We start from the raw sequence: 12053 nt of genomic DNA, 5'->3' as shown, positions 1-12053 counted from the left end.
TGTCCTCCCGCCTACCCCAACACTTTCTGAAACTTTAGGCTTTTTCCTCTAAAGTTGTTCTAAGATATTAAAAGTGAGCCATTTTGATAGCCTGTATTCACATAACGTTTCTCAATTTACCTTGATACTTCACTACTAACAAATGTCCTAAATGACCTCATGGAGCAGAAGTTCCAGGCTGATTAGAGACGAAAAAGTTTTGGACCTTCCTCGTCCCTTCCCCGTGCACAAAATTTGAAGTCTCCTTATCCAGCCCAATACTCCTTTTCAACGCTCCAAGTCTTTGGCGTATTCCTTTTCAATTTATCTTGCAGCTTTACAGTACGCACATTCCCAGCTTCACTGCGCAAAACTTTTCGAAGGATTGGAGACAACATTTTTAGCACACCCACCTTGCTCCTTCCCTTTAAGTCAAAACACGAGTTCAATCTTTTCTCCTTCACCATTCATGTAGGTTTCAACTACGAAAAGTTTCAACTTCGTATGTTCTCCTTGCCCTTCCTAAGTTAGTGAACTGAGGATATGCTATTTTGATGACCAGACAACACAGTCGTTTAGGATTTATCGAAATGCTAACCGTGAATGTCTTATTGGCGCTTATAGTGCAAAATATTTAGATAGATCGAAGACAAGAATTTTTTATCCGGCCTTCACCACACAGGCAAGAATGTAAATTCACTCCCCCCCCCACTAACTCCCTGAAATTGCTAGCCAGCTAGCTCCATTCTTCAAGTGGTTTCCCAAGACATTACGAACATGTTATTTTGATAACATGTATACACATTATTCTTTCAGTTTGCCTCTGCCAACTCTTCCTAAACAAAGTTCCACTTCCACCCTCCCAATGCTCAGAGCTCCATTAAGCCAAGAATGAGCAAAAGTAAAGTCAAGTAGTCTTCCAAGCGTAAAACTACCACAAATCCCTATCAATAAATAAATGAAATCAAAACGAACAGAAATTACAATAAATAGCTAAGTCAAACTCAAAATGAGCCGAAATTAGCATGAGTAGGGCTGATAACCTTCATGCTTTATCAAAACAAGAACACAATTTGCACTTACTAAAAAAAAAAAAAAAAAAAAAAAAAAAAAAAAAAAAAAAAAAAAAAAAAATACTATGGACTGTCAGTATAATTTACATATATTTATATTTATTCCTTTTAAGTTCAGATAATTTATTATTTAGGAAAGGAAGAAAAGTGAAAGCATTTCAATCGTATTTTGTTTTCAGTAAAGCACAAATTGTGCTCTGGTGTTGAGAGAGCATAGGGCTACTCATGTTAATTTTTGCTAGTTTTGAGTTTGACTTGGCTATTTATTGTTGTTTCTGTTCGTTTCATTTATATATTGATAGTGGTCTGTGGTAGTTTTACGCTTGAAAGATTATTTGATTTTATTTTTGCTCATATCTTGGCGCAATGGAGCTTTTGACTTTTCTTTGACAAACTTGTTTTGTCGTAAAAGTTGTTTTAAATTAATTTTGTTCGTTTTTCTATTAACATAGTCTTTTTCATGGAAAAAAGGATATTTTTTTTTACCTTTTTAGTTTTTTTTATTAGGATCCATAGTAGGGGTTGCTATTTGTATGTTGGAGAAACTTTTTCAAAAATTGTTAATCCTGACACAAACGATATTTTTTAATTTAATTGCATAGCTTCTTAAGTTGACCTGAAAAATAAAGCTTAATGTCACTCCCAACAGATTCTATCTATGCCCTTTCACAACTTGGATACACTTACAATCTTTTTATTTATTTGCTCTGTTTTCACCAAAAAATTGTAAAAGAAAAAAATGATTTCACAACCAACTCAGCACCTAATACTAGGATTTGCAAGGGGAGCAGGGGACTTATTAAGTCGATCAGGAAAGGAGTTTAATTACAGAAATATATTTTTGTAATTTACATAGAACAGTATCCCGTTATTATCCACTTAATATCCCCTCAGATCCCTTCATATTAAAGAGGGTAGATCCAGATCTTTCCTTTGGATAAAGACAGAGTTTTACTGGAAGCTCTATCAATGAGGACTCACAGACACGATTTATTGACGAAGAAATTTCTAGATAGGCTGAGACGGGCGGCATGTAATAAAAATATAACCTAAAATATTAGTATTTTGTAGAGTTCTTTTCACTAGTTCCTTGGAAAAGTGCCCTTTGGAGCTTATTAACTTTGTGACGTAGGTACTAAAACAAAATAAAACCAAAAGAAACAGGTTCAGAGAGTTAGAGATAAATCAGAGGGGAATAAGTTGTTTAGAGATTGCCACGGTGATACCTACCTTAACGATTGAACAAAGGTTTTGTTTTCTAAATATCTAGAAACCAGTCAGTTGTTTAGTTTCGAGGGTGAAACTTAGCCTTGAATAGTCGTGTGGCCTTGAATAGCCTAAGAAACAGGTATGTCTTGTTCTATTTGTGCGTTTCCACTAAATTGCTTCTACGGAAGACTTTTAAATTTATTTTTTTTCTTGCTGTAATAATACAAATCATTTCTCGTTTTTTACTTCTTACAGGTGTTGTTCATGTTTGAATAGACATTTATCTTGAGCGAAAGAAAAATAAGACCATTTATTTTTTTAAAACCAACTATAAAGGGGGACTATATAATATGTATTCTCCTTTTTTTTTTGTTATATGGAAAATAGTACAGTGCAGACCAGCTGCATTTGTACCCAGCTGCGCGTTCATATGCATGACAAATATATATTTCCAGGCATGTATGTGGCTTTCTTTTAGGAGAACTAGAAAATATATGTTAAAATATGAAATTCTCGCTAATTATGTGAACGATATATGACCAAACAGTTCTTGGTAACGAACTGCGAGTAAGGAGTGACTCCGTTAAACAATAAAAGAAACTCCAAAACACGGAGTTTTGATATTATTAGATACATCAAAATAATTGGATTTTTATGCTGGTTCCAAATATATAAGATTTATTAGGTTTAATGCTACCCTTCAAAAAGTTTCGAGTCTGAAAAAATTTGCCGGACTTTTGATAGAGGGGAAACATCCTTTAAAAGTCAAGTAATCTTACAAAATTAGACCATCAGATTCAGCATATCAGATAACCCTACTGTTGAGGTTTCAAATTCCCATATGTAAAAATGTGGAATTTTGTATTTTTTGCGAGAAAGCAGATGACGATTTTTTTTGTCTTTCTTTTTTTTCTTTTTCGAGGAATGATCGTACAGAACTAACAGTCATAGAAGATTAGGAGATGGTTTATTTGAATGGAAAATAAAGTTTTATTGCCCTTTTTAAGTGACCAAAAATATTGGAGGGCAACAAGCCCCATCCAATGCCAATTTTTCCCCAAAGCCGTCCGATCGAAATTTTAAGTCATTTAATATGTTCTGCATAGTTAAAAGATCCAATAAGTATTCTTTCTGGGGATGACATGACACCTTAGAGCCCCAGAGGCTGCAAGCTATGAAATTTGCCCATTGTTTAGATATAGTATTTTCATTCGGAAGTATGCATGCATTTTCTGGGGAGGGGTCTGTGTGAAAGGTAGAAATGTGTCCCGTATAAGAAAGGGCTGCCCCTGCTCAATACCCCACTTTTTAGCTAATGTTTGACATTTTGCCCAATTCCTTAAGAACGACTTCTAAGACATAATCATAATTAAATAATTAAATCATAAACTTTTTTGAAATTACCCTTGAAAGTACTTAACTTTTATTTTATCTAAATAAGAAAACAAATTTGTACAACTGATAGTTAAAATCAACATTAAAACTTACAGCAAAAGGAAATTATTCTGTATGTGGCAGGAGGGGGGGCTTCCTTAAAACTTGGCTCTTCACGCTAAAGTTTTTAAATACTTTGTTCCATTTATTCAAGGAGCTGCCTTTCCTCAGCCCCTCTTAGTAGTGAGGGGGTTCCTAATGTAAATAATTTCTTTGGATAGTATGTTCAAAAAACCCTGAGGGCCAGGAAAAACCTTCAGGGGCCGCTTTTTTGTACATACAAGTTTTATTAATAAAAACGAATTTACAAGCATTATTAAGATACTTTATTCTCAAGACACTGAGATCATTATTATACAGGTAGGAGGGAGGTATTTTCAGCTAGAAAGTCGTTAAATCAAGGATTATGAACGTATATGCTGGGAAATTCACCAAAATTTCCCCAATACTGTGTTTCAACCACAACCATTGATCAATAAATCCAGATCTTTTGTGAGGAGGTGGCGAGTTATTAAGAGGTAAATTCAAGGTTTTACAGGACATATGACTCAATTTTTTATATTATTCATTTTCCTTGGTATTGTTTTCTGGCGATTCCCCGCCTGTGACACTCAATGGCTGACATACGGTGCCCTCTGACAAGTATTATCACTCATATGGCTTTTTCAGGCATTCTGCTGCAAAAATATCGGTTTACATTAGAATTGATCGTTTAAACTTATGAAAAATCCTCAATAGAGATTCTTCTGATGACTCCTGGTAATTCAAGCTAGCGTGGTACATTGTACATGGCTGATGACACCCTCTGGCGTAGATTATCACATCTAAGGGTCTTTCAACCTTTTTCCCTAAAAATAGCCTTATAACTAAAAATTACCATTGTTTTATTTGGAAAATAGAAAATTGCTATTGCATCAACAGATTGCGATGTACCCTGTAATTGTCAGTCTGTGAAACTCAATGGCTGACACACGGCACCCTATGGGAAGTATTATTTACGCATATGACATTTATTGAGCATTTGCCTCGAAAAATATCTTTTACGCTAGAATCGATCGTTTAAAGTTAATGAAAAAAATCTCAATTATCGTTTCTTCTGATGACTCCTAGCAACGTGGCTGCTCACGTTAAACTAACCTAAATGCACCTAACTTAAAAATATTTGACTTAATGAAACTCAACATATCTATTTATGCTGCTATCTATAACTATAGTGGAATAGATGGTTGTAACACTCGGGTTGTAATTCACGCTCATGTTTTTCTGGCCTTGAAAAAATCCAATGGGCACCGGAGTGTTTGCTGCTGGTATCGTGGGTTAGATTTGTTGGCCAAATATTTACATTTAATGATGAAGTAATCTTATCTGCTTTTCTTGTTTCGGGTGGCCCTTATAACGTAACGCTAATAGGTTTTGGAGGTCGACAACATGTGCCTTGACAGATCTTAAGATTCACATGCTTCAATATTTAAAATAAATTAAATGTGTCAACATTGATTTTTTTTTCATCAGTTATTTTAATGTTCGGTGGGATTGACTCCCACCGAATATTGTGTGACACCACATGAGGACACCACATTCCTCATGTGGTGTCATTTTTCAAGCAGCATTCCAATTTTTAGATGAACAATATCGTGAGGTCTATGGCTATAAATGGAATCTTAAGTACAAAATATTTAATCATAATAAACAACGATTTATATTAAAGTAAACACCCCAACGGTTATGCTCTTAACAGTGGAATGGGATAAACATGTTCCATTATTCAAAATGGTCGAAAAATGTCACTTGTGTGATAATGCTTGCTAGAGGACATCTAGTCTCAGCCATTAAGTGTCACAGGCCAGGAATTGCCATGGAACATCGCAGTCTTACAATGAAATGGCAAGTTTTCTCTGTGTAAATAAAACTTATGGTAATTTTTTAGTTTATAAATTCATTTTTGAGCGAAAAAGATTGAAAAACCATAGGGCGTGATAATATGTGCCAGAAGGATGTCGTGTACGATTAATAGTTTGCCACTGTGTTGTGAATTGTCATGGGGGCATCATGTTTGGGGTGGATTGCTAAAACATGAACCATTGGATTTAACTCTTAATTTTTAACAAGAAAATATTCGGAAAATATCCTTAGGAATGATGAGGGTTGCTAGGCGGTTCTAGAAGGCCAGTCTTAGTGTGGCACAGTGGTGTGAATTGCGACTTGTATATCACGTTGATTGTGGTCTGCGAGAACATAAACTATTCTATTTAATATATATTTTTTTCAGGAAAATACCTGAAAAATGTCTTTGGAATGATGAGTAGGGGCTGGTTGAAGAATGTGCCTGAGGGTCAATTGTAGTTTGGTACGGTAGAGTGAATTGAGATTGTGTATCACTGAGGGTTGGCTCATGAAAATATGAACCATTGGATATAAATCATATTTTTAACAAGAAAATATCTGGAAAATGTCTTAGGAATGATCAGTGAGGAGAGGTACCAAAAGATATGAGATGGTCAATCTTAGTGTTCCATGATAGCCTGAACTGAGATGATGTATGATGGAGGGTTGGCTCGTGAAAATATGAACCATTGGATTTAATGCATGATTTTAACGATACAATATTCGGAAAATATCTTAGGAATGACGAGGGGGTGTCACAGAGTGCCTGAGGGTCAGTAGTAGTTGCACATGGTGGCGTGAATAGAAATGGCGTATCACGAAGTGTTGAGTTGCTAAAACACGAATCAATAGACTTTAAGCATCATATTATCAAAATGATATCTGAAAATGACTTAGGAATGATAAGGGGTGCCAGAGGTTGCAAAAGGGCCAATGATAGTATGGCCTGGTGGTGTGAATTGACATGATGTATCACGGAGGGGTGGCTTGCGACAAAAAACATGAACCGTTGGATTTGAATAATATTTTTATCATGAAAACTTCTCGTAAAATTTTGTTAGGAATGATAATATGTATCACCTGGGTGCCAAGGAGCAGCAACATATTGACATTGTGGCATGAATTGGTCGGAATAAACTTTTCTAAACCTTAAAGCTAAGATGAGCGGTGTTAAAAGAATTTTTCGGTGGTTGGGGGAATGAAATCTAACACTCAGTTAAAAGAAATGAGGTATTTTCATAGGAGTTCTCAGAAATACCTCTTAAATTTGTTTAAATTTATCTCTAATAACAACCCTCCCTATCTCTGAAATTTATTTCGAGGGTGTGCTAGCCACATATTGTCACGGTGGCGTGAATTTTCATAGCCTTGGTTTCAGTGAAACGTGGAATTTTCATTAAAAATTCTCAGAAATAGGTGTTATTATAGATTAATTAATCTCTAATAACAAGCCTCCTTTGGAATTGGGTAGTAGGACCCCCCCCCACGTCTTTCTGTAATTCATGGTTCTGTTTTGCTTATATTTTATCCTGTGCTACATTTTTCCTCAGTTTTGTTTTTTCCGTTGTTGATTTTTAACTGCTTTTCCTGTGTTAAGATAGTGCTTTTTAATTTTCTTATTAATGAAACTTATACGTACGAAAAAGCCCCCCCCCCTCTGGAATTGGTTGCTACTACCCACCCCCCGTCTTTCTTTGGTTCACACTCGTTTTTACTTAATGCTTTGTAATTATTTTTATTAATAAAATTCGTTCGTACAAAATGTTCTTCCCCTCTGCAATTGGTTGTTAGGATCCCCGGCTTTCTTTAATTCATGTTTTTTTTGCTTATGTTTTATCTTATATAAGCCTTTTTCACGTTTTGTTTTTTCGTTGTTTAGTTTTAACTACTACTTCTGTGTTTAATGATTCGTTTTAATTTTTTTATTAATAAAGTGTGTATATGCAACAAGTCCTCCCCTCCGAAATTGGTTGCTAGGATCCCCCTTCTTTTTTTTAATTCACGCTTGTTTTTCTTATATTTTATCCTATATCATATATTTTCATAAATTTTTGTGAGTTTTGACTGTTTGTTCTGTGTTTTAATGGTACTTTTTAAATTTGTTTTTATCTATAAAATTTGTATGTACAAATGTTTGTATCCTTACATTTAATGATTTCCAAAAAAGACTTCAATACATTTTATCAATGCATTTAAGCATCATATAGCCTATATACATAGGTATGCTCGTTCAAGAATACCAATTAACATAATTTTAAACTTCTGTGTAGCAAAGAGGAAAAGGAAAAACTTTTATTCATGGATGAAGGTGTAGCATTGTCTAGCCATAATGGTACTCCTGCTTTTATTTCATCTCTGATATCAATATTATCTGCTAAAACTCTCTAAAGCATTACTCAACCAGCAGGTGTACTTCAAATGTAAGCAAATTTCAGTAAATGATTTTTCACCCTTCATGTTAATTATTGCAATCATGTGGGAACAAGCAAACAGTAGCTTAATCATTCTAGTATGCGTGAACAGGATTTTTTCTTGTCATGCAATAGATTATTTCGCAGAATCTATTTCATGAATCATAATATTAGAAATGTATTGCCAGTCCAGCTGTCTAGGGCGTACTTCCATTGGATGGAATTGGCCCTTTCTAATCCTAGTAGGGAGAAAAATTATTGGAATAAAGGTTCCATGAGAAAAAATGCATTGAAAGAAAAAGAAATCCCGAAGAAAAAATCTCTTAAAATATTATGTAACACCGATGTGTGTACCTTTATTGCGTACCACCGAAATGTGCCCCTATTATTAAGTAACACCCACGTGTAAGATTGTGTCACATCCCACGTGTGCATCGATATTATGTAACAATACATGTGTGCGCCGCCATACGTGATATATCGCGTGTCTGCCGCCATTACTTAACACCACGCATCTACCACCATTATGTAACACCCATGTGTGTACCGCTATTTCTTAAGACCCATGTGTGTGCCGTGCTCAGTTACAAGCGGGGGTTCTCTACGGGCCCTGAAGTCATGCATTTCACACGAGATTGCGTCACTCCCAATAAATCCATCAAGTTACGCGAGACTACGTCTCTCTGAACTCTAATTACGTAACAACCACCTGTAACTCTTAGAAAACATGCCTTACTCTGTAACAGACTCCTGTATCTCTTAGAAAACATTCCTCATTACAGTCGGTACAAACACTAGCGTCTTGAAGAAAATTAATAACGCCTGGGTCATAAGGGAATTGGCAATACACTTCTTTGTCATCTTAAATCATTAAAAGAAGAAAAAAGGGGAAGATATGGGGGTCACAAAAACCGTGGAGGGGACGCTACTTGTGTACTAATTATTCGTCTGTTTTCCTTCTTGGACCAATCCATTCCTCTTTTAATATTATTTTCTACTTTCTCGCATTCTCTGTGTCCTCATCGTTACCTACAAGTGCACCGACCTGTATAAATAACATTTTGCCGATTAGCTTATTTTTTTTCTCTGTAAAACCATTAATGAAATGCTGCATAAACTCAATCACGTAATAACTTTCCAAAATAATGGATTCGCTCCACCGGTTGTTGTATCTTCCTTCTTTTTTTCAAGTCTACTATTAATCGTGCTTGTTGAGTCGAGACAATGGTAATTGTGAATATTATGTTCTACTCTGGTTAGAAAGTGGGTATTAGACAAAAAATTATATTAGAGTAATTTGGCTGTGATCTCATTAACAGGTTTTGACTCCAAAATCATAGGCCCAATTCTTGCTTGACCTGCATAATTACCAATCTGTTTTAAAAGGTAGTTTTCTATTTGGAACTAATAGCTGAGTCACATTCTATTCAACATGCTAAAAATTTACTTGCTTTTCATACCTTCGGTTGACGGAATTTTTTCCGTGGATGAAAGGATCATTGTTTTAATGTCCATCCCTATCAAAATATTCCAAGAAAAGGAAAAAAGAAATTGCACAAGGTGCTTTCAGTACAAAATAAAAGACTGAACGAAAACCTTTAGCTTGTCACTAGTTATTTAGGCCTTTTCGAATAAATTTAGTCTGTCTCCGTGTCAACGACATTTAGGCAATTCTATAAAAAAACGTATTAATACTTTACAAGTCGTATAATGATAATGCCAGTAAGAACAAACAACTATTAAAAAACAAATTAATAGCAGTAAATTATTATGCTGATGATTTGTGTGTGTCTGTGCGTTTTTTTTTTCTTAACCACAATAGTGTCCCAATTTTTCAAGACATTTAAATAGCTAACAAGCCATATTGTAAAAAAATGAAGTTATTAACTATTCAAATTTATTTTAATGTAGCTTGAACAAATTTTTGAGTTTTTTACTAAAAAGTAACGTGTCTAGTTGTTTCTTGCTGTTCATTCTTTCTTTTTTATCCAGTTGTCAGGGTTACGACTATTACGTTATACTTATATTTTCCAGGTATAATTTTTTGTCTTTGTTGAAAAGAAACGGGTGCCTATTGTTATTTTTAATTTGGATTTCTGTGTCCCAATCTAAACGTTTTCTAAAGTAACAAAATCAACAACAAAGTATACTTAGTAGCAAGCATTAAGACATTCATATTGCGTTTTAGATGCCTGTTTCATCTGACGAAGAAACTCTAGAAAAGGTGAACACGGTTACCAAAAATGGTCCAAGGACAAATCAACTTATAACCAATGAGAGTAATCCTGAAGATTTTATTCTCTCTCAACCTCGTGAGTTATATGCATCTCACAAACGTCCTGGACCTGAGCAACTGCCGAGATGGCCAGCAGAATGTGAGGTAGTTTTTATTTTTATGCAAGAGTCAAAATCATCATTATCACTTCTTATTAGCTCTCGAAGTTTAAACAACTGGATAGTTTGAAAAGCTGGAGCTTTTCATAGGAGGTATTAGAGAATGAGCTTTATAACGCCCTACTTTTTGAGCAATCTTTTTGTTTTCTTTTTAGTTTTTATTATGACAATTTAAGTTGAATAATATAACATCATGAGCCTGGGTTTTGTCTGGACCCTGGCACTCGAAACGCGGCAGGTTTGTATACATTTCATTCTCTAACTATGTATTAGCACAATTATCGTGCTATTCTTACTTTTAAGTCATGAGGTGTCAAAGCAGCAATTTCAACTGAATTAAAGACGTAAATTCAATTCTTCCTTCCTGTTAATCCATCAAATAATCATCCATTTTATAGGATTTGTTTTCTCCTGTGAATCGTTGTGATTCTTACTGTGGCTTCTGTTCTGACTGCAGATTTCGTTTACGATCCGATGTCATCATCGCTGTCGCTTATATTCTAACCACAGATCTTTTTTATTCATCATTTTCGTTTGGGATTCGTTGTGATGCTTGTTATCGCATGTTTTCTAGCAGCGAATTTCGTTGTGATTGATTTTCTGCATCATTACCTCAGACGTTTCTTCATTCCCTTTGCGTTAGCTGTTCGGAGTTATTCAAAATCATGTGTAATTTGGCAGGACGTCAAAGATATCAAAACACGTCTTTCAAAGCTTTCCCCAGTGGTTATATTTTGCTTCAGTTGCCTTGATGTATAATTCAGTTTAACCAGGAACGCTCCATTGTCTATACCCTCTGAAATATGCCCTCTGAAATACAATCACCGACCTTCCTCTGTAATAGCAAGACATTCTGGTATTAATTGAATTCCTCTTTTCTGTTTATCCTTCACGAAGAAGCTAAAATAACACGTGTCTTAATTCATTATAATTTCTGAAATATCCAAATTATATGCTACTATAATTATCGTGTTATTCTATAGTTTTAAGTCGTAGAGCGGCAAATCAGAAATTTCATTTAATTAAGAAGTTCTGCCTTGACTCCAATTCTTCCATCCTGTTTACCCTTCACAGACACCAAAATGATTTCAATCCATTCCATGGTGGCTAAGAAATTCATGTGTGAATTCATTGCCTTTTTCCTGTGTATCTGTACAGGCATTCAAATAAAAAATTTTGTGGTTACAGTGGTAGCTGAAACCTAGTTAAAGACAAGAACGGCCTGGAACAATAAAAAGGTTGTTGGACCGAAACACGAAGTACATCATTAAAATATCCTTGGTTGAAAACCTTAGACAAGAAACTTGCAGTCCTTTAGCTTAACAACAAGGAAAATCCATTCTCTTGAAAACCAAGGAAAGTCGTTTTTTCTGCATGGGAAGCTTATTGTTGTCCGTTTTTCTTCTCTGCAGCTAGGGGGGTACCCGAAAATCATACAGGACTGATTAAGGGTTCATTTAAGTGGCTTGTCCTCTTGACAGTGAGGGTAGCTTCAACAGCTTTTCAATAACCTAATCATCGCTGCAGCTGCACCTGCAACCAAGAAAAAGACGATTTCCTGCCTTTAATTATCTTTGAAAAAAATTCTCGTCAACCATCTCTTGAGGAAATTTCTTTGTTTTTTATCAAACAGTTCGTGGTAACGAACTCAATATAAGGAGCGACCCGG

At 35.1% G+C, this 12053-nt stretch overlaps 1 protein-coding gene across 6 annotated transcripts in view; it reads left to right on the top strand.

The window, feature by feature from the left end:
- LOC136038720 (cytosolic carboxypeptidase 3-like) overlaps positions 1 to 12053 on the top strand; it is a 110204-nt gene that overhangs the window by 40714 nt on the left and 57437 nt on the right. For 5 of the 6 annotated variants that reach the window (XM_065722053.1, XM_065722056.1, XM_065722050.1 and 2 more), the window contains one exon: positions 10179 to 10370. In XM_065722053.1, coding sequence (XP_065578125.1) covers positions 10179 to 10370 — 192 coding nt within the window. Of the gene's footprint in view, positions 1 to 933; positions 2401 to 10178; positions 10371 to 12053 lie in introns of those variants that run through there. The other variant, XM_065722052.1, reaches the window with a different exon arrangement.

Source organism: Artemia franciscana, chromosome 18 (assembly GCF_032884065.1).
Source record: "Artemia franciscana chromosome 18, ASM3288406v1, whole genome shotgun sequence".
Taxonomy (NCBI): Eukaryota; Metazoa; Arthropoda; class Branchiopoda; order Anostraca; family Artemiidae; genus Artemia; species Artemia franciscana.
This window is presented reverse-complemented; position numbering and strand designations above follow the sequence as displayed.